Below are 23,804 nucleotides of genomic sequence, written 5' to 3'. Positions count from 1 at the left end.
GATCTGGAACTTTGATACACTAGGATACAGTCAGACAAAAAGAAGGGGGAAGGGGAAATGTTTCTAAAGAGAACAGTCACCGATTTTTATTTATTTTATCACTGAATCTAAACTGTCAGTAGTGACAATGGAACAGTTACAATTCATAGGTAAAAACTCTTGTCCTCAAAGTGAACAATGTCATACCTATGCTGTTTGAGGAAGGACTACATCACTGTCCTGGTTACACTGTTCACATTTAGGGGTTTCCTTCATTCTCATGAGAGATGGAAGATACTTTGGTGGTGGTGGTGTTACTGGGGGGAAGGGAGAGGAATCAACCTCACCTGATGCAAAGAGGAAGATTGAGCTTGTGGCCAAAGATTTATGGAATGGAGTGCCATTATTATGAAATCAATCCTACATTTTTTGGCAAATGTAACATGTCTGTGTTAATTACATCATGAACATGCATTCAAAATTAATTGAATTAAACAACCAATGTTCATAAAATATACAGGAATTCCATTGTGCAGTAACAGTTCTGCCTGTTGAATGCTTTGTTAAGCCAGACAGTTTCTAAAGCTAGTTGTTTTATTGAGGGCAGGGTAACTAAACTGGAGAAAGTTATTGGAGCATTAAGACTCTCAATCTGTTCAGTCTCACACTTCTGCAGCAATCTTGGTATTATCAAGCCAGTATAACATCTCTGACTCTCAGGGACAAGCTGAATTAAAGGAATAAAGCAATTCATTTTTCAAAAGCATACAGTATATATTTAACTATCCTGTGTAGACAAAGCTGTTGCATTAGATTGGGTGTTTGCAAACCACATGACCTCACAAACGCTATCTTATCACATCACAGGTTCCTCAGACTGACCACAACCACTTAAATCAGACTCTGCCAGCACAGAGGCTCTGTAACTTTGACACGTACTAGTAAAGCAACTACATTTTTAGCTGTCCAGCAGCTTTGCAAAAACTTTACTTGTGGGGAGGGAAAAATCTGATGGTCTCTTGTCCAACTGTGCTTGCAAGATACGGTAAAAGAAAAGCACATGATTTATTGTGCTATAAACTTCCACCACAAGTTGTAATGCTTACTTTGTAAATCTCAGGGCTAACATATTTCCTTTCAGGGACAACATTTCTTATCAAGTAAGAAAACATTTAGAGAGCACCACATATTTTGAAAGCATTTGTCTAGTAAAACAAACTATTAGAAGATGCTAATATGATTCTAGTGAGTATTAAGAAACAAGTGCTTTGCAAGAGTTAATACAGTGCTTCTAACAAACATTACAGTTCTAGTGAGAACTATGAAGTGAGAACAATGTAAAAATTGACTGAAACAAATTCCACAAAGATTAGCTGGCTTTATGAAAGCAAGTAAAATGACAACTGCCTTGAGACAAATATACATCTGCCTGTACTACAGGGAAAGGAAACAGTACACTTCTTCCAGAAGAAAAGGGGGAAAAAACAAGTTTGCAAGAGACTGAGTGGAAGAGCATTACATCTAATTATAAATTTTACAGGAATAGTACTAGGCCTTCGCGTGTTTGCACTTGCTGTTCTCTCCATAGTTCTCATAAAATTAATGTTTCCAAGATACCTAAATGCTGATAGATCTGATCTTCTCTCATTCTCATTTGCCTATATGATCTGATCCACTGCTAGGCATCACCCTATCAGTATGTCTTCAGAGAACTTGAAGAAAAAAAAATGCTAGTAGGTTGAACTTGAACTAGAGATTGTTCTAGTTGATGCCACATGGCAGTCATGACTGCAACTCAGCATAGGCACATCCAAACCAAGTAGCTGGACAGCAGCAGTCCAAGTACAGCAGGATGAAGCTCAGAGTTCTTCATCCTGCTTCTGAATGCAGTCTAGTGGTGCTTCAGAAAAGAACATTTGCTTTGGTAAGAGCTGCATTTGACTCAAAGGAAGAACTAACAAAGAAAGTAAAAAAATTAACAGAGGCAAGGAATAATGCTTCCTGCTGGTATCCCATCATCAAGCCCAGATGCTATTACTGTCAGAGAAACAGAAGCTAGGAATGCTGCTACAAGTGGTCAACCCATCTCTTCTGTATTCCAGCGGACACAAGCAGTGTCAAAATTTTGTACTCATCTATGGCCAATGCAGGAGTCATCACTTAGCTCTTGTAAAGATATTCCCCTCATCTCCTCAGGGAACAACCTGGACTAACTGTGCTGGGGACCAGAACCACTACCATACTGATTTAACATCATTAGCTAATAATAATAAAAAGTCACCAACAAGGAGGAATCAATTTGGCAGCTTTTTAAACACAGCTTACCTGTAAGTCTATGGTATTTAAGGCCAAAGGAACTGTTAATGTGGTTTAAAGTTTCTTCCTGAGTACTACAGTGCATTGAATTTTATTTAAGTGTTGTATTATGTGGCCTATATAGGCTGGGGTTTTTCAATCCTTCGCACTGATGACTATGGTTTACTTTCCCTTCTCCATTTTAGTTTCAGCAGTGAAAGCCTAGAAAGCTAACCCAAGCTGCAAAATGTACCCTTAATTCAGCCATATTACCAATTACTCCTTTGGTCATAACTCATGCATTATTTATTCTCAAAGTAATTACTTAAAGTGTCTTGAATTTTATTTACACAAGCAAAATCTTTTAAAAGCATAGAATTTAATCTCCAACTTTTATATCTCTTTTCATTAAGCCAATCTTAAAATGTTAGCTCACAAGGAGCAAGATCAGACCATGAGATAACACCTATATCGGAATCTTACTGACTGCATTAGGTTCTTAAAACATAATATCAGATCCATTCCTAGATAAACTATATGTATGTGGGAAAGGAAGAGTAGTAAACTAGTGGTCACTACTCTGAACAGCCATCAAGTTTGCAGATACTGAAAAAAGGGAAATACTTTCTAAAAAACTCCCTTTTGTTCATTGTCAATATGCAAGAACTTAAATAACTAGAATTTCACTTGAAGTTACTATTATAAAGCCTTTCAAAAGCCTCAAAAAATATGTTTGTGGAATAATAATGCTCCAGTCATCTGTCACTTTGTTCTTTACCATCAGCCATGCTAAAAAAGTTAACATGGGCAGTTTGTAGAGGGTTTTCTAACTGTTGGAACAGTGTACCACAATAACACCAGGATTTTCTTTTTAGTTTAAATACCAAAAACACACGCATAAGACTTGCACATTAGAAAACAATCTCATCCTTGCCTCCTCTCAAAATATACTCTTAACAAATAATTACTTGAAACACCTCATTACAGAGCAACAGCTAGAAGCAAACAAGCTCTCTGTTCTGTCTCTGACATTGGTTAATAGCAGAGGCTTGGGAGAGAATGTAACAATAGGCAAACATGTAGTGGTACTTTCCCAGAATGTTCTTTCCAAACTCCAGCAAGCAGCCCGTTTTTCAATTACACATGTGACACCTGTATATCTCCAGGGAATTCCTCTCCACTGCCCGATCTGAGGCAGTTATTTTTTTCCAATCTGTATTAATATGGACTTTAGTATGTGGAACAATTCTGGATCTAAAGGAATTTAATCTTTTAAATTTGCAAAAATCATATTCCCTAGTATTTTTTCAACACACCTCCAGTTTCATTTGAAGATCCTAATCCTTGCACTGGAAGAGAAGTGACCAAATGCGCCCTACCCACCTTCATACAGTTTGAATTTCAAAACATAATTTTAGGACTTGACCGAACTAATGCTAATTCAGTCAGTTTTGGGGAACAGCAAGACATACAGGAAGGAAACATGCCAGTATCTTTTGAAAGCTCTACTCAAATCTAAGACAAAGATTGCAGATAAATTCCCAGAAACCACCTTCTCTCCTCCAAGTCTTCTTGACTCTATAGAGATCTAAAACCTTTTATCTGGAAATCATACTTCTAACCTAAGAATATACATCAAGAGCAAAAGTTGCCAGGATTATAAAGAATATCTTGTATGTCAAAAATATCAAATAATTTTGTCAAAAAGAAAAAAAGCACCACTAAGCTCTAAGTATTCCTCAGCTGCTTCCAAGCTAAAAACAACTACTGGATCCCTCAAGTATAAGAAAATGTTGTTAAAAATGGATTTTAAAGAGCTATCTTCAACATCCATATTCCTGCTTTCTAAGGAAAAAAATGCATGCTAAGTGAAGGAAGCACTAAGTTTCCGTATGTTGCTGGTCCCCTTCATAAAGCTGTCCCCTAATGCAGATGGCCGATACACAGTAGAATCATGGCCTCATGAAATAATGCTCTGCAGTCCCAAATTGCAGAAGCTACTTGCTTTTGTGGACTTGAATACATATTAGTCAGAATTTAGCTTTTAATATGAGAACTGTCAAAAGATTAAGACAAACCTACATTTGAAATACTGTAGTAATATAAATAAGAAACTGAAATTTAACAGCAAAACAAACTCATTAAAGCATTTCAAGAGATACAAAAAAGACAAACTTTACAAGTTTCACTTGAAATAGATTTTCAACTTCAGCACTTCAGTCCTAAATCACGAAGTCTGTAAGACTGGAAACCACTTGCTTTTGTCTCCAAAGGTGTCTTGTGGTCTGCCAGTGTAGTTTGTGGGTAAGCACGTCAATTCTAATCTTTTGTACCACTCCTGTAATCTAGGTAACACATACAAACCTTGCAACATCCAACAGGAAGCAGAGACAGCTGCTCTGTAATATATATAAAGTGACTGCATGTGCAGAGGGGTAGTGCATGAAATGCAGAACTTCAGCAGTTTATAAATCATTTAATTCCATTCAGTTTGAATTAAAAGTAAAAAGTGGTAAACTGCAAAGAACCTCCTCCTTTTTCCCCCCAGTATGTGATTTATGTTGAAATGAGTAACCAGTTCAAGATCTATCTTAGCCAGTTTTTCTTAAACCTTCACCTTTACTTAAAGAAACTTGTAACAGCTCAAACTTTCTACACATTCGTTTCCACATATAACAACCACTTTACTTCAGTACTACCTACTGGAGTGGGATTCTCTCTTGAATAGTAGAAACGTTTCAGAACAATTGCTTTCACTTAGCATTTCAGTGTCTAATCAAAGGCAGCTTTTATGAAGTACTAGCACTCACTCCTTGTGCAGCCTGAGAGTACATAACCCATGGTACAAATCCTGCAGTGCTTGTTACTCATGCCATTTATGTTACAAACAGTTAAAGCACATTACCTGTAAGGTCAAGAGTACAGCACTCACCCGATATTATTTCTCTTGTGCCAAAGATAGGGCAATGAAGCTTGTGTACTTACTGACGAGAATAATGAAGCTGCTTCACAGAAGCTGCAGCCTGTTGGGGCTGCACAGCGGAAAAGCATTTTAGGTTAAAATCCTACTAAGCTAGAAGTCGTCAAGAATGCTGTAGAGATAGCTTTAAGAATGGAAGGAAAATAGAGGAAGAAAGAAAATGCTAGGTGGAAATACTTAAATTAGCGAAGAGAACAAATGGCAATGGGACATGGATTTCTGAAAAGGCAAGCAGAGCATCTAAGTCTAGTGCATATTAAAAGCTCTGAAAGAAGTTTGCATCATGACTTCCTGTTTGTGACAGTCCTCAACATTTCAGATTTTCACACTAGTTTCAGCCTTCAACAATAAAGCTGTAAGGCAATAAGCATCTAACAACTTTGTGTCAAATAAAGCGACTCAGCTAATAAGGAGGAAAAGAAGTGCAGCACTAACCTGACACTAAATTACACACAGCTTTTCACAGGATTAGTTATCAGCTAACTAGCAATACTGCAGTATGCACATCCTTTCATTATGCACCAGCTGTTCTTCGAATGTTGATAGGTTGTGTAAAAGATTAAAGGATAGTGTCTGCAACTTTCCAGTGAATGAACACAAACCCAACATGGACTTACTAAAGTTAAAATTGCAAGTTAATAATAATTGATCTACATGTATGTGAACTGAGTGAAGTTATGGCTGCACTGAGGAATTTAAGTATGAATTCAGCACTTCACACAGTAATAGAAATTATGTTCAATATTTTGATTCTAACCCATACTTGCTTACTCGAATCAGTGCAAAGGAAGGGCTGCATGTAAATAGATCCAAGATGGTGTGCACAGAGCAGGAGTCTACAAAACCTCTTGTTACAATCTTCTCAAATCTCCAAGTTTTGTCTGTTTGCTCTTCTGAAGTGTTCATCAAGTACATATTTAAGACCTACTGTGAAGTAGTCAATACACAATTTGGCTTACCATGCTACAGAAATCCAGTGGTTAGGTATAAAAGGAGTTAAGCAGGTATCTTGTTACAACAAACCAAAATCCAATATAGTAGTTCTATATTTATAGTTATTTTACCTTATTTGAAAGGTATGAAAAAAGACAATCTTTTTCTATTTAATTTAACTTGCACATTTAATAGCAAAGTACCTCATTGGTTTGGTTTTGGATGCCATACTACCAGCTTCCCATATGTGCAGTTTTACTTGGTAACAGGAACACAACTTGGATTTACTAGAAGTATGATCTGAAGGCTGACTATAGCATTACTATTCCTAGATGAGTAATAAAAGCAGCTGAAATTTATCCTTTAGGCTGTAAAGCTGCATCATATTTAAGACATGCAAAATTTTGAGCTCAAAAAAGAAAGACCAAAATTAATCAATGGACTCAGATTATAAGAAAGGGCAATTGGTTGGAAGTTTTAAAAAGTACAAACAAAACATTTTAAAATTAATCATCTGAAATTATATGCAGAGTTCTGATATGTAGCTGATTCAGATTACGACACTGGAAAAGGGTTAGAGAAATATCTGAAATCTGAGGGTCAAACTTTGCTGCACTACAAAGTCAAGAGGTGTCACAGCAGCAGCCTGTTGCACCTGTGCAGCAGTGGCCCCAACCCCCCCCCCCCCCCCCCCCCCTCCACTCCCCTTTTAGCAGAAAGCATTCTGCTTTAGACCCTGGCAGTAATTTTTTTCCTGTTCTCTGGTGTTCCTTATTGGTGTTTAGGTTTGCCCTGTCCCTGGCTACTAGCCTGGCTTGCAAACACTGACAGAAAAGTAGACCTTTCACTGAAACTCTGCAATTCAGATGCATCATGCTGTTGCCACATCTTGGTACCATCACCATTCTGATGGGTCATACTGCAGGACAGAATTAAAGTATCTAGCTCCTCCAGGTTCCACTGATACAGGAACACATGCTTACAGATTGCTGGCCAAAGACATGAAATAGTGTTTATCAGAAGGCCAGAATATGGACTTTGATTGCGGTTACTTATATTTGACGTAGGATTTGTTCATTATTTTGTTCCATCCTTCAGATGGAGAACTTGAAATTCTTCTGATGTAAACATCTGTAAAAATGCAGTACTGGAGAGGAAAAAAAAGTTCAATAAGCAGAATCAACACTGACGGCCATGCCATGGCATTTAATCTTGTTGCACGCACACACTCATCCCACCCCTACCTTAAACTGTAACTTTTGCATTAATTTATGTCCGTTTAAATTCCACGATTACAATATATTAGATGGCAACCATGCAGTCACTAAGAACTCTGTTCCTTTACCAGTGCCTTTTACATGTTAACCAGTTGGGAGGTTGTGGTCAGCATGTCACATACGCCATCATCCTATCTTCAGGAAGATGAATTTGCAAATTTGTAACGTTTCTTTTAGCTTTTGCAGAAGCAGTATCGAAAAGCAGCTAGCCAAAAAGCAAAGAACATGGTCATTAATGGATCTATACATGAAGACACTTCAGTGCGGATCTAAAAAAGCTGGTTTAATTGGTATTGACTGAATTATACTAATCCTAACATTTAGCAATTGAGGGCAAACATTTTTACTTCTTTCTATTGCCATTTCATTCAGGTTTTGCTGTTTCAGGAAACACTGCAAAGTTCTTTACTTAGCGGATATGTTAATCCAAGAATTAATTAATATTTATTTGCACCAACTTATCTATAAATACTACATACATTTCAGACTTAACCTTACATTATCTCAAAATCAGCCCAGTGGGCTACGGTCAAAAGAAAGGATTGCGCGTGAAATATTCTTTTTCCTCCAAAGTTTTTATTTTAAAATTAGACAAACAGATATGTAACAGTAAGGGGGGTGGGGGGTCAGATTCATTAGTAAACAAGAACTTGCAGGCTTTAAGAAATTCTGTGTAAGGAAGTGTTCAGAAACACTGCCAAGGTAGATTATGTCTACTACATACAGAGTTTCTTTCTCCTGTTTCTATCTATCCCAGAATGAGATACTCTGTTCCTATAGTGTTTACTTAGTTTGGAAATTAAAAGTTAAGTCACAACAAAGCACACATCTGGAAGAGGAGTGTTCTTCTACGTGGAATTCCTTAAACTCTGCCATTGTTCAAATTCACTCTCCCTAGCTGGTATTTTCTTTCAATCAAATTGAAACGCTAATAAAGATTTGTCCAGACTTAATTGTTTAGGAATCACTAGTATTACTCAGAATTAACATTGTTCTGTGAGCTAACAAACCTCACCTTCATTCCAACCTGTTTGCTTTGATTTATACACATTAAACACATACACAATTCTATGCCTTCGTGACAATTGAGTTGCTCAGCCATGCGTATGACAAATGCTTGTATAGAGAAAAGTATGCAACAGCATTCCAACAGTAATTCTACCTTTTCTCCAAAACAGTGGTTTCTTACCTTTTAAACCTACACTGAGCAGAGGAAAAAGTCAGTACAGTGCCTTATTTACTCTAATGCAAAATACCTGGCTTTCTGGGAATTACACAAGCAACTTTCTCATAAGGAACAAAGCAAGTTAGTTATAGTCCTTTAATGGAAAAAGCTGGGTTATTGATTTTTAGATTTGTTTTTAAGTGAACTTAATGATTGGTAAAGGTGCTGGACTGATGGCCCTAGAGACTATCCTCAATCTATAGCGTAGACAGCCTTCCAAGGTCCTCCACTATGTTATAACTCTCAAGGGATTGATCCTAAAAGGTTGAATCCACTAATATCGTTACGTAAACACTACCTACACTGAAATAAAGAAAGGATGTGTTTATTTAACAAAAGCAAAAAGGCGAAACCCAAGTAATTAGGCTGTATTGCTCTATGATACCATGGTTTTAAGCAACACTATCAGAGATGTGTATTAGAAGGCATATAGAAACAGAAGCAAAGTATAACACACAGATGACTGGGCATTTTCACACAGCGTAGTGTTAGGTAAAGGCATTTCTTCACAACGCAGGATGAACTGAAATGAGACAGTGAGCACAGCAGTTACATAAGCCATTTTGGTTTCGGGAGCTTCTGATCTTTAACTAACAGAAAGTTACTACAACTATTAGAGCAAGGAAGTTTGAGGACAGAAATTTCATAGGTTGAAGGTTTTGGCAGTTTAAAACTTAAAAATCTGTTAACTGATATTAAGCAAGCATCCTTTTTCTTTTTGAGCAATCTCAGTATACTACCACATAGAATTCCTACTCACAACAGCAAGAACCAAAAAGACTTACACATGGACTCTTCTACCTGCACAAGTGTAGTTTAGTTTCTAACTATATTAGCCTTAATAGTTGTATCAAATAAAGACACAAAGGGGCTTAATTTCATGCACACAACTTCAATGCAGTAAATGCACCACAGTGAAATATGATCAACTCATGAAATTAAGGAAAAAATCAAGACGGAATTTAAATGCTTATCTAATTTATTGTCAAATCATGTAACTAAGCAATTTTTTCTTCTCTTACATCCCAGGATAAGGACAAGATTCATGTGTATGAGTTAGTTTTATTGCATTCATTTAAAATAATGTATGTTGGCAAAACAGGTACTGAAAGGTACTGAAGCTATAATAACTACTAGATAAGCAAAACCTGCTACAAATGAAAGACAGGACAAAAGGGGCAAGTGACCAGAGACAGCAGTATTTTATCACTTACCTCATGATGCAGCTCAGCTATCTGATCTTTCAGTTCTCTGATGTACTGGTTAGAATCAGATTTATTAAGCTGCCCTTGAATTTTTCCTTCTTCTTTCTGTTTTGATTAAAAAAAAAAAAGATTCAAATTATTCATGGTTATACTAAAGTCTTTTAACCGTCTGCATATTTTTGTCACGAACAGGAGCTATCTGCAGACACTGTGCAGCACTTTTCATCTGGTTGAAGTTACATCAGGTTTCTAGGGGTATCAGTAGCTCAGATCAAGTTGACATTCTCAATACTGATCATAGTACAGGCAGGATTCTGTGGAGGAGCACAAAGAACTAACAAAGCTTCACAGATGGAATTCACATCCAATGTACACGAAGGCTGCATGTGCAATTTAGTAAAGCATCCCTACAGAACACTATAAATATACTTATCTTAGTGTACATTACTTTCACTAACGTAAAGCTTTCCATTAGTAACAAGGAATTTCCCTTTGTCTTCAAGTGACAAGTAAACAACATGTTCTTTCCTTGCATTGTAGGACATGCACTGGGAAATGTTACACGTGACAAGCTTTTTTCTCCCCTTAAAAAAAAAAAAAAAAAAAAAAGAGCTGTAACATAGAAAATGTTACAGTATTTATTGTATAGGAATTCAAGAGTGCACAGGTAAAGAGGTATGTCCCCTAGCACCAGTGCTGCAAGAGGTACAGAGAAAAATTAGCAAGTAAAAAAAGCCAGAGATAAAGAGGAATGAGAGATTTCCCTCATTTGTCAACCAAACACAGCTCCTAAGTTTCAAGATGCTCAAGGCTTCATCTGCACTTGAATGCCTACAACACTAACTTTCAGCTTGTCCCTAAAGGGAATCCTGATGTGACTGAATCAAACTTGGCAGATCTGAGATAAATAATGACCCTCGGATGGAGAAGGCAGCCTGGTCTTCCGGTTTGCTACTAGTAAGTCAGGAGTAGCATTGGTTTGGTTTTTTTCTGGCTGAGTAATTTCTGAAGCAGCCAGCAGCTTTAGAGGACAGAAGCACCTTGATTTTATATAAATCTTCATCTTGACCGTAAATCACATACGACCAATATATTACAGAAATACAAATATAATGGGAATATCTGGGTTTTCTACTTGTAGCTCATTTTGTTGAAATTTTAATTATACTTGGAGAAAGCAAACAATTTCAAGAACAGGCAAGTTCAAACAGAATTCAAATACCATTTAGAATGAAAGTTGTCAACTGTTCCTCAAAATACAAGACAAAAAGCTCTAATGGAGATGTTCTTTTAAAACGTCCCTCAAGTATCAACTTGTATCAGGAAAGTACATGTACCGGGATATTACGGGGAGGGACAATATACCACCTTCCAAACCCTTTTGCTGCATGAAGAGGACAACCTTGAGCACTTCCAGTGCTGACAATCTCAAAGCAATTTCTCATATTTCAGACTTTGTTTTTCTTGCAGCAAAGTATGCATTATAATATTACTTGAAGAATAACTTTGTCATTCACTATTAATTCACAGAATCTGCAACATGGGGGCACAAGATCCTTAATGCATAACTCCATATTGAACCTAGTTTCCAAGGCAACCTATGGCTCAAATCCACAAAAAAATGATTAATATTAACAAAATTACTAACTATTTTTGTCTTAAACAGGTTAAAAGAACCAACCCACAAACCCATCACCTCTTCACAAGGATAACTATTGGTATTGGAGAAATCAAGACAGAAGCAACAGAACGTGCAGGCTAAAAATAATGCTGTTTACTTCTATGTTTAGGAAAAGCTTTATTGTTATCAGAAACTAAGATTCCAGACAATGAGAGGGACTGATCTCTTGTGGTAGCAGGAATATATGGGAGAAATGCTTAAGTCCTTTCCCTCTGCTTGAAACTCTGACTTGTCTATTTAAGCTTCTTCTACAGACGCTCTATGTAACCATCCACTATAGCATCAAAAAGCAAGAACAAACTCAGGTTTTACCACAAACAGAAGACAGGTGCACAGCCCTTCTAAAATGAAAGTGTAGTAAATAGCTGAGCTTACATTCAAACTGGGCGCACAAGAGAACATGGAACAGGCATTCCCAAATTAAGTCAGTATAAACTAACAGCAGAAGCAATAAAATTTACTAGCTTAATTTTGGCACTGCACAAGTACCTGAAAGCTGTTAGTGTATACCATATTGGGAGTTACATATTGTCATTAGATTTAAGTATTTTATTGTTACTTTTTATTCCCTAAATAACACTGAAAATTTAATGCAGATATCACATAATGATTTGACATGTATATTTGCTCATGGAAGAGCTGATGCTAGCTCCAATCAGTTGGAGATTAATGTAGGACATAAGCCTGGCTTGCAAGATCCTCATTATTAGTGAAGAGCAAATAAGTTTCAGTTTTCTTTTCAGAACCACAGATTTTATAGAGCTGACAATTCAGAAAAATGCATTTAGCACAAAAAAAGGATTGCTGCAATATCATTTTCTACAAACACACTTTTTGGAAAAAAAAAAAAAAAGTCATGCTGTAACTTCCTCTTGCAACACTCAAAACACTAAAGGTCAGAAGCTGATCCTTTTAACTGGCCCCAGCAGAAATCAGATTATTTCTAGCTAACTAAATAAGCCCATGTTCTATAAGCTACAAAGTCTGTCTACAGTGGGTAAATTGGAAGGATGGCATATGAGAAATTTTAGATATAGAATCATAGACTCATTTAGTTTGGAGAAGACCTTTGAGATCATCAAGTCTGACCATTACCTCTTCAAGAGTCTTCTTCACAGCTGCTGTTCATCTCTCTGAGCAACAGCAAAGACACATTCTACTTTTTTTTTCTTTACCCCCCCCCTTCCTTTTTTTATATAAGCTAAGTTGACCATGCCAATTTAGATAGTTAAAAGACACACAAATGCAGTAGCAAACCACTGGAAAACATGCAGAGGCAGCTACTGCAGCATTAAAACATTTTTTATTTCTTACCAACATCAACTCATTTAGAGAATGAATAAGTAGACAGCTGAAAGTTTACATATTTCAAATGAACCAAAACATTTATTTTTTATAAAAAGTAGTTTTATCTGTTAGATTGTGATCTTTACGTTACCCAACATTCTTTGAAACTGTGAGAAGAGACTGGTATGTCTCATCAATACATATATTTATTTTCACACAAGTACAAAATATTACTATGATCTGCAAAATTGTTTCACTCTCCAGTCACGTCATGTTTGCATTAAGTTCAGATTACTTTCCAGCAGTTTCCAGTTTCTGATGAGTATTTGTTAACCAAGGGCAAATGTTACCGTAAGCAACCTAAATTTCATAGTAATATTCTTCAACTCTAGTTTTCCATTAGAGCAGCTTCACGGAAGTCAAAAAGAAAAAATTGTTGGCAGGAAAAACTTCAATATGGCCATTCCTTTTGACATGACAGAATGTAGTATTAACCAGGTTTCCCTACTATCTTTTGGTATCTGTCATAAAGATGTAATACTTTCACCCCAAAATTCTGTATTTCTAGATTTGATTCTCAACCTACTCTAGATCATACAACACATTATCTATTACTTCCTGATTATCATAAACCCCTCTTTTTACTGTTTTTATCCAGTGATCTTAATATCATCCTAGAGTCCCTTTTAAGGAGTATTGTCAATGTGTGTGCATCTTCAGATAGTGAAAAGCTCTACCACTGCAAAACAAACCCTGTACTCTGCCCCCGTGCAGGTTGGATTCCTACTTGTACATCTTAATTCCAGATGACACTAGATTAGTGCCAAAGCACAGATATATGCCACTGTGATTGGTGAAAGCCCCAGAGACAGCAAGCACACTCAGGCCGCAAACATTTCTCAACACACATGGAACACTGCACGGATAATTTTATGTTCATGTTTCATTTAGTAGCTTATTTAAGAAAGCTTCAGCAGCTTCAGCTTGGATTTTTCTGTTCAAATACAATAGTATATTATATAGATATAATTTCTAACTCTTGAGACAGATCTAGTCATGAGGCACATGAGATTGATATCAGTCACCATTTGTTCTTAGTTCAGAATTTGAATTAAACTTGGCCAAGAAATAGAGGGACAGGGAATTAGCTAGGTTGCAAGTGACATGAAAGCAGGACACAAACTGAAAAGTGAAGATAAAACAGGTACTGAATGGAAGTGAACAAAAGTAAGGACCTTAGACTGTAACCCTGACAGATTCTTGCAGATTTCATCTCCAGCCCACTATCTGCAGGATATGGCTGTTGCATTTAGTTAGTTGACATACTGCAGGGCAACTGAAGATAATAATCTTCCAGGAATAACTACTAGCCCTCTATTATTCATTTGCTTCTCTGGTGTGATGGCTTAACCCCAGCCAACAATTAAGCACCACGCAGTGGCTCGCTCACTCTCCTCACCCCCCAACCCCACAGGATGGGGAGGAGGAATTAGAAAAAGGTAAACCCCATGGGTTTAATAATGAAAATAAATTAAATAAATTTATTGATAATATTAAAAAATTAAATATAACAACAACAGTAATGAAGAGGAGAGGGAGAGAGAAGAATAAGATTCAGGGGTGTGCGTGTGGAAAGAGTGATGCATGAAACAATTGTTTACCACCCACTGACCGATGCCCAACCAGTCCCCAAGCAGCAATTGGCAGCTCCTGGCCAACTCCCCCCAGTTTATACACTGATCATGATGTTCTATGGGATGGTGTATCCCTTTGGCTAGTTTGGATCTCCTTTCCTGGCTGTGCTCCCTCCCAGCTTCTTGTGTACCTCCTTCACTGGCTGAGCACAGGGAACTTGAAAAGCCCTTGATTTAGAGTAAACACTACTTAGCAACAGCTAAAACAGTGTACTGCCAACGTCATTCTCATACTAAATCCAAAACACAGCACTGTACCAGCTACTAAGAGGAAAATTAACTCTATCCCAGCCGAAACCAGGACATCTGAAGATGCACGTTTTCCATTCTTCCTGTTCCACTGCTGCTGTGCAGATTAATGAAGATTTTGCTTCCAGGCATCATAACCCTCTACAAAACAGATCAATTAATTTCTACTCCTAAGGGTCCACCAGTGTATGCTGAAAAGGTTCTTAGGCTCAGGCAGGAAGAAATCAGTCTTGTCTGGCCTCAGTCTTGTCTGGCCTCAGCCACCTCAGCCTAAGAACTAGCTATGGCAGATGGAAGCTTAACTACTGAGATCAAAGGATAACCTGAGTCAGGGAACAGAGGGCTACTTCCCAAAGGGCAGAAGCCTGTACTCCCCGTGGTCCAATCCCAGCAGCCAGGGAGGTCGGAGTCCACGTTCAGGACATTCTTGATATCCTTCTTTCTTGTCAATACTATTATTATTGTTGCTAGCTTCTTGCTTCAAGTGTTGAGCCATACAGATGTGCTGGAAAACACATGCTGTTAGAATGGATTCATTTGGCAAGTCTTTCATAGCTAAAACAAATTCATCTCAACTCTCTTAAATGGTAAGGGTGCACAAGGGCAAAGGATATAAAAACGGTCTTCTGTAAAACCACCAAGGATAAAAGGGAGATGATTGCTCTGCTCAAGGCCCTTCCATATTCTGCATCTGACTCATTTCCAAATTTTTTTAAAACCCTAAAATTTAAGGGTCTCTGTTTCTATCAAATTAGATTTTCACATGCTGTGGCTGCAAACTGATCTGACTTCCTCAGAGCAGAATAGAGTATTTCAGTTGGAAGGGACCTACAATGATGATCTAGTCCAACTGCCTGACCAGTTCAGGGCTGATCAAGTTAAAGCATGGTGCCAAGGACACTGTCCAAATGCCTCAAATGCAGACAGGCTCAGGGCATCGACCACATCTCTAGAAAGTCTGTTCCAGCGTTTGACCACTTTCTCAGTAACATCCTGATGTCCAGTCTAAACCTCCCCTAGTGCGCTATGAACCATTCCCACGTGTCCTATCACTGGATACCAGGGAGAAGACATCAGCACCTCCCTCTCTACCCTGCCTCCTCAGGAAGCCGCAGAGAGCAATGAGGTTGCCCCTCAGCCTCCTTTTCTCCAAACTAAACAAGCTCAAAGTCCTTATCCACTCTTCACAGGACATGCCTTCCAGCCCTTTCACCAGCCTTGTTGCCCTCCTCTGGACACATTCAAGGCCAATCGCATCCTTCTTAAACTGGGGGGCCCAGAACTGCACATAGAATTAAAGGTTAGGTCACACTAAGTTACTAGACAGCTCTACTGACATAAGAAAAATGTACCTTAGCTTGAGTTAAATTGAATGCTCCCTATTGCAGCATTCTTCAGTAGGAACCAGGCATTTCACTCTGCATTGGTTTTATACTGTGCTTGAATAGTTTTGTACTACTGCGCTTGAGTAGTTTTGTACTTCTGAAGAAAACACCCAGATCAACTGTACTGGTTCAAAAGTGAATGTTAAGACTCCACTTACAATTCAAAAGTCTTTAAGGTATGAACATCACACCTTTTAAAAGGAAATAGCACAAGCAAGTAGTAATTGCTCTTCATGGGGGTTTTAAAAAATCTAAGATTATACACATAGGATGTGGGTTGTTGGTTTGCTTTTTTTGAGGGGGAGCACTGTTACAGAAAATCTGTGGTATTTGGGGAGGTCATGACACAATGAACAGTTGGTCTCTGGACAAATAATAGCCATTTTAAAATTAATATACAGTGAAAAAGCTAGATGACATATCTTATTAAGCAAAGTATTATCAGAATAGCAAAATAATGAAAGCCAGCCAACTCTTGAATCTACAGATTTTGTTTAAAAGCAGTCCTCAGTCATATCTGAATGAACCTCTACATCCATTTCCCTGGAATACTCCTGCTGCATATTGGCACCACTGCAGGGCTACCTTCTCTTCCCAGAAGGGTTTTTAGAAAAGTAATGCCAGCTGGTGTCACATTGTAATTAAAGATCCATCATCTCAATTTAGCTGTTTTTGAAGATTAGTAACTCCCCCCGGTCTTACGGTCTCTTCCAACAGACCAGCACCACCAGCACTAACAGGGTTAGAAAACCCCCTATGAGGGAAACAAACACCCTCATTGCCAGGTGTCACCTCTGCTCAAGGAAAAGGTACTTTAACAGTGTACACTGCCAACACACAATCTGACCTCCTGCCTCAGGTGTGTATAGAGAGGGAGTAGCACGGCAGCAAAGCAGGAAGTGAGTCCTACAGATCAAAAAAAAATCAGCTGCTAAAACAAAACTCACTTAGGCCCCTTGAGTTTTGGAAGCTTTCACCTCTCTCATCCTGCTCTGAAGTACTAGATATTTGTGTGCATACTAAGAGTTACATGGATAGCTCCTGAGAAGAAAAATCTGTTCCCCAAAAATTTGCTGCTTAGAATGCAGAAAAATTCTGCCCTCCAAATTTTATCAGTTGAGATTCATGTCATAGTATCACACTTAAATCCTCCTTTGTCTGGATTTCTAATAGAAAAACAGCTTTTCTGTACCTTCAAAAGAAGCAGCAGCTAGTCTCAAGAAACACACCTGATGCCTACTGAGAACTATTGAGCATGTGGAGACCTTCCAAAGTCAATCAGCATAGGACCAGGATGCACAGTTGGTAACACAAGAAGAGTGCAGTGACAGACTGCTTCAAAGAACACTATTCTTAAATACCTGAAACTATTAATGTATAGTAACCCCCCAAAATCAAACACAATAGTCAGGATACATCAAAGTTTAAATAACAAATGAATAAAACAATCACTGGAAACTACCTGGAACACACTGGAGGCCTTAGGCCTGCTTTTGCTGCACAACCAAGAAAAAAATATCTAAGTAAGAATCTAAGTATAAGTAAAAATCTAAGTATCAGATACAGAGGATCAATGTTACTAAATTTCAGTTGCAAATGTTTCATCCCAAGAGGACCACAAGCACAAAGTTTTCTAAAACACTCTTGATCACAGTAGGAAAAGAAATACACATCAACAAGAAATTAGGTAATTTAAAATAATAGGAAAGCATCTAGGATTGTTTTCACTTTAATAAACACAAACTTAAAAACACAGAAAAACAAACCCAATGTTTTTATAGGCAGCCAAAATCCAAGCATACCAGACAGTTGCTGTTCCTTAGATAACAGTGTATATCATCTTTAGTAAAAATGCCTGGAGGGTAGAACATTTCCCTAACACCCTTGGTTAGATCTTTTCTGACTTAGAGATATTTATTTGGTAACAATCTGCCTCAGCCTCTTTTCAGGGGAGGCTTTTAAATTCTTACTCTATGGCAAAAGACACTGCATTAAAAATGTAAATTAAGTTTATTCAGAAGGGTAAATGTGGTAACTAGTGTCCTTTCAGTGACTTTACAGTGACTCATTCTAGACTTTCAAAAAACACATCACTAACATCACACACCACTATTGATAAGAGTAAAAAAAGTTTCCTGTAATTTGAAAGGATGGAAACAATTTCTTTACTCAACAGTCAGTACTAGGAAAAGTTATTAAACAGAGGTCATAGAAAGGCTTCATTCTAACGAAATAGTGCTAAAAGTTTAAAATGTGGGGGAGAGAACTAGCACAATCATGGATTTCCTTTACAGTTGTTCTCAAAGCAACTTTGACATGGTTAGAGATAGGGTAAATGTGACAAAATTCTCTGAATCTGCCAGGAAACACATCAGGAGGAAGTGATGTTACCCCCTGTCCAGATCAACCTAATGAAGAGAAGAATGAATTCTTACAGATAGTTTTTGCTTTGAGATTACTCGGTCTCAAAACCAGCTTTCTACTACACAAGTGTGCTCTGTACCTCCCCCAACCCAAGCCAGTCATGGATAATGTTAAGAGGATGCTACAAGTCGCCAGCCTGAACAGAAATGGAGGGAGAGGATTAAGCGGCAGAGCAGAGATGCAGCTGCCCCAGCTCTGCTTCCTCAGTCTGCTTACACTTTCACTGGCCTGGTGCTCCTTACTCTAGCCAGCTGATTGATTTGAGCTTGTAACTGATTTATTGCCCAAATTTCTCTAAAGCCTCTTTTATTCTCATTTAGTTTGTCCTTCCTTCAACTACTGCAGAGAAAGCTTTTTTCCCCCCCCTTATAAATAATAAATAAATAAATCGCCAAACACCAACAGGATTGCTCATATGTGATCAGAAGAAATACCTGCTATTAGGCCAGAAGTGTAACTCAGCTTGGTAGGCTTTTCTTGGCAGGTTTAGGAAAGCACACACAACCTAAAAGCAATAGGGTTTTAAAGGCTGATATTAAGAAGTTAAAAGTATTTGCTTGTTTCAGTTTGAAGCTATCAGATCAGTGCAGCTGAAAACAAGACCGACCAATTCCCCAAGGAAACAAACCTGAGGTTTTGCCAATTGACTATAGACACAGGGAGACAATATCCATTTCTTAGCCCTGATTCTCTAAATCTTAAAAAAGGACAGGACAAAAACAATCACAGAGCGCATGTAGATTGGCCAAAACAAGTAATTTAGTTATAGAATGTGAGCCTCTAACCTTTGTGAGAAAGTACAGCCTAACACATTAAAGAGAAAAGCTCCTCCCCATTGTGGGGGTACAAAAAATAGCCCAGCCAACCAAAAATCCATCCTTCATTTGTTAATAATTTGCTCAGATGTCCTGCTCAAAGCCCAGAAGCCTGCTAAATACTTTCAAGTCATGTTTGCTTCTCAAGGCAAGTGAGAAAAAAATGAGGAGAGGACAGAAGGAAAAACAAAGACTGACAAAATAAGCCTTTGTTTATATACAAACTTCAGGGGTTTAATTTGTCACTTCTGGGGCTTAGGTATATGTAACATAAGTTAAACTTCAGTTACACTTCAATTTTGTGTTATTTTTGCTAAGGAATGACTCCTAGAATATCCACCATGTATTGGACTTCAAAACAAAAGTTTAAAAGCTTAGAATCAGGAAATGAATGCTTGACCAAGGTAAGAAGACATTCAGAGTATGTAAAAAAATAACTTCCTAACATCACAATAAACTGAGATCTAGCTGCCAGATTACATCTAGTATTAAATGATAGAGTTCTATCTCCTTCTTCCTCTGTCATTATTACTAACCTAAACTAAGAGTGACCCAGAAACTGTGATTTAAATCTAGCATTTGTGCGTAACGTCAGATCAGTTCTTATGTGGGAGTAGTGATACTCTGCATTACAAATTTAACACCAGTGTCTTGCGCCTACACCTACATGAACATTTAAATGAAAACTGCACGATTTAGGTTAAACATTGCTATGGACCATGTGGACCTGGCACTGAATCCCTAGAGCTTCTTAGAAAAACACCACCCCCCTCAAAAAAAAAAAAAAAAAAAAAAGGAAAAGAAGGTGGTTATGTGGTAAGTTAACTTCCTCCCTTCATCTTTATCAGCTTTGAAACAATATGACAAGCAGACCTATTTGTGATGCTCCATGTAAAAAGCAAAATTACTTTGAGACTGACACCTATGCTCCAAGCTTGGCTAAATGTATTTATGGTATTAAATACTGCATTTCAAGTCATTAGGGCAAGTCCAGCTTAAAAGGCCCTCTGCTCCCCACATCAGGTCCCAGCAAATCCAGTGACAAGCTGAATGGAAGACGTGGGATGCAGCTCTTTCTCCAATGAGGAAGAAGCTACCCAGGTTTGCAATTTCCTTAAAAAGTGGCTTTTGTTTAAGCTCTGTTATCAGTTGCATGTTTTATAGTTTACAAGCTTTGGGAGTTAAGGCTTTCCAACTCCATTACTACTTTTTTTTTGGTGCAGGTGTTTTGAAGGCCTTTGAGCATGGGTACCCAAAAGGAAGTTTTGATCACAAGTTTCGTATTTGCTGGCAAAACACGCTGGTCAAAAATATCTGTTCACTTACAGAATCTTACAAAAAAGTATCTGTCACAGCCCAATAAAAACATTTCAAGTCACATCTAGAGTGTCAAAAAGAAGTAAATTGACAGTAGAGGAACTTATTTCTACTAAATCATTTGTTTTAAATGTCTTTACACAGTTAACACTCAAAACCTGTGTTTCACAACTGAAGATGTTGTATTTCAGACTAGTGTAAGTTTGAGATCAATAGTTCACCAAAGGAGTAACAGGGCAAACCCATTAAATTAGAAACATGAGCCACAGCTACAGAATAACTTCATACTCCAGGCTGCGTACAAAGAAAACACAGCCATTCTCATTTGTGCAGAAAATCAAGAATCTTACTAAGACACTACAGATCAAGAAATCATTAACAGGTGATCATCTAAGACCACCAAAAAGATTAAAACTTGAAATGTACTGTAGTAGGAAATAAAACCCAAGGCCATCTAGAAGATGAGAAAAACGGAAAAACATAACTAAAGATTGCATCATGCAAAGCAGCAATTGTGAAAAGGAAGGAGAGCTGATGTAGATAAACAACCAAACATGGAGACGGTGCAATATCATGACAAAACAGGGCTAACGTAATCTTTGGATATATTAGCCAGGGTCATGAAATAAGATTACATTCCTGCACTTAACTTCTTTACCTCTCTCATGACAAGATTTTATAACCATCTGCATGCAATTCTGGCACCTGTAGCTTAAGCAGAAATATGGAAAGGGAAATAGCAGAGAGCGCTATAAAACGATCTGAACACTGATGATCTGATCAGTCAAACAACAGAAAGCCAAATCAGATGTATTTACATTAAAAATGAACACAATTCTAATTGGGTGACCACTGTCAGAAAAAAAACCAACCACCCAACTGATCATTATGGGATTCACCATTTCTTCACTGCATAAAATGAAGACTAGAATACTTTTTGGGAAACCCCTATCAAACAATGTTAGTAGGATGGCATTTAAAGTCTGTGCTAAATCAAAATAATGCAAAATGAGTACTGGCTTCTCACAAAAATCACCATGTTTGAAGTAACCTTTCAACTGTCTTTTTTTTTTTTTTTTTTTTAAGTAAAATGCTAACACATGAATAGAGTGACCTAAACTCAGCTGCTCTCGTTATCTTACTAGATGATAAATGATTCATATGCAAAGCTTACTATACTTATCTGAGTATTTCTAATGTACTGATCACAACATTATCTAAGCATTACGTGATTAAAAGAAATGATTGCTTTATCTTTTAATAAACGTAGTGCCTACTGCACTAGTGGAAAAATATTCAAAGTGAAAATTCTTTATGCAAGCTCCATTAAATTTGTTTGTACATTCCATATACGAAGAGATGAAAGAGATGCAAGTAGTTGAGATATCCTAGGGAAAAGGTGACTTTGACACAATACAGAAAATCACCAACCTGAAGGAAAAATTTCAGAGGGAAGACAGCCATTGGCCATACCAGTTTAAAAAAAACGTGAACTAGAGAGTAACTAGCTTGTAACTTACGAATAATAACCAAGAAAAGCTTTGCAAATAGCCACAGCAGAATTTAGACAGGAGTAAGTATGTAAGTATAGCAAGGACAGATGACAGTAAGACATAGTGATTTCTCAGGGCCAGGAAAACATAAAAAACAGTAATTTCTGGTTTTCTCATCAAGGGAGCAGTGAGTTCATGGGACAGTGAAAGTTCCAAAAGGAACTGAAACCATAAGGAACAGTACAGAGGCCAAAGGATGCATCTTCAGATCCTACAGTGACATGGTAGCAGTAAAAAACATCTCTGATTTAAGACTTATATAAACGGAATAAGAGTTTTACAACAAATCCTCCAATACTGGTCACAGCAGAAGACTAAGCACAGAAAAGAATTGTTGTTGGAATCAAGATGTGTGCATTTTTTTTGGACAGAGGATGTTTTCAATCTATTAATTTGTAAGAATTACCTATTACAAGACAAAACAAATACAGGAGTTGGAGCTTAAGTGTTGCCTGTGGCTGGTACTTGTACACAAGTAATTATTAACGGCTCACAAGTACGTCTGTAAGATTTATTTAAGGCCTTGGCTTATAAAGGAGGCACATATAGCAATATAGTAGTATCCCACTCTGCAAAGCAGTAGGTTAATAAGGAAAGAAAGTAGAAGGTAGAGGAAGGAAAAACCCACAAAGTCCAAAAAGTAATCAGTGTCAAGTTACACATCTAGTGTCATCACTTGTTACCTGGATTTCTAATTCAGCAATATGCTGTTGGAGTTCGGCCACAGCTGCGATGCGGTCTGCCTCACGGAGCCGTACTGCCATCACTTCTTCTTTACTCTGAAAGAAGCACTAGATTGGAGCTAATACTATCAGTTTCAGTTGATTAAAGACTCTGCACTACTTTTACCCAAAATCATTAAGTAAAGAAAACTTAATACACTGCTGTGTGAACTACCATGCCTATTGATAAGGTGTATTCTGAAGAACAAAATTTAATTTTAACCCATAGAACTGTGTAATCATTTAATATCAATTCTAAACTATAATAATTAAAAAAAATAATAATCTGTGTAGTTTTGAAAATGTGCTGTTATCAATTTCCAGGTCCAGGAAACAGTTCTCTTGCATCCAGAAATGTTATATTGTAAATTAAGAAAAAATATCAACATCTGGAAACAACTCATGCTTCAACTTTTGACTTTATATATAAAGAAACAAAGCTACACAACAGCTAGTTCTCATTCTGTCTAAAACCAAAAAATAATTAAAAAAAACAAACACAAAAGCACAGATATTCCCAACTTCATTTAAGTCCAGCTATCTTAGTCACAGTATACAACAGAGATTTGCAAGACAGTTTAGAAAAAAATTCTAATGCTTTTAACCTACGATCAGACTCCTGGTTTAAGTTTAACCTGTAAGTTTGCCTATAAATGGTAGACAATTTCCTTATTTCTGTTTTATGAGGCAAGTCCTCAAAACTTCAGAGACAAAACAATTTTATATTGTCAGCAGCTTGATACAACCACATGAGAAAACAGCAATAGATACTAAGTGAGCAAT

The 23,804-nt window shown here is 37.4% G+C and overlaps 1 protein-coding gene across 10 annotated transcripts in view; it reads right to left on the bottom strand.

The window, feature by feature from the left end:
• Positions 1-23,804, bottom strand: part of EVI5 (ecotropic viral integration site 5) — an 82,939-nt gene that overhangs the window by 13,155 nt on the left and 45,980 nt on the right. For 7 of the 10 annotated variants that reach the window (XM_040610194.1, XM_040610196.1, XM_040610187.1 and 4 more), the window contains 2 exons: positions 22,983-23,078; positions 9,904-9,999 (listed from right to left, as the gene is read on the bottom strand). In XM_040610194.1, coding sequence (XP_040466128.1) covers positions 9,904-9,999; positions 22,983-23,078 — 192 coding nt within the window. Of the gene's footprint in view, positions 1-8,020; positions 9,213-9,903; positions 10,000-19,048; positions 19,120-22,982; positions 23,079-23,804 lie in introns of those variants that run through there. The other 3 variants (XM_040610193.1, XM_040610192.1, XM_040610188.1) reach the window with 3 other exon arrangements.

Source organism: Falco naumanni, chromosome 11 (assembly GCF_017639655.2).
Source record: "Falco naumanni isolate bFalNau1 chromosome 11, bFalNau1.pat, whole genome shotgun sequence".
In the NCBI taxonomy this organism is placed as follows: Eukaryota; Metazoa; Chordata; class Aves; order Falconiformes; family Falconidae; genus Falco; species Falco naumanni.
The sequence above is the reverse complement of the archived record's forward strand: the minus strand, read 5'-3'. Positions and strand labels throughout refer to the sequence as shown.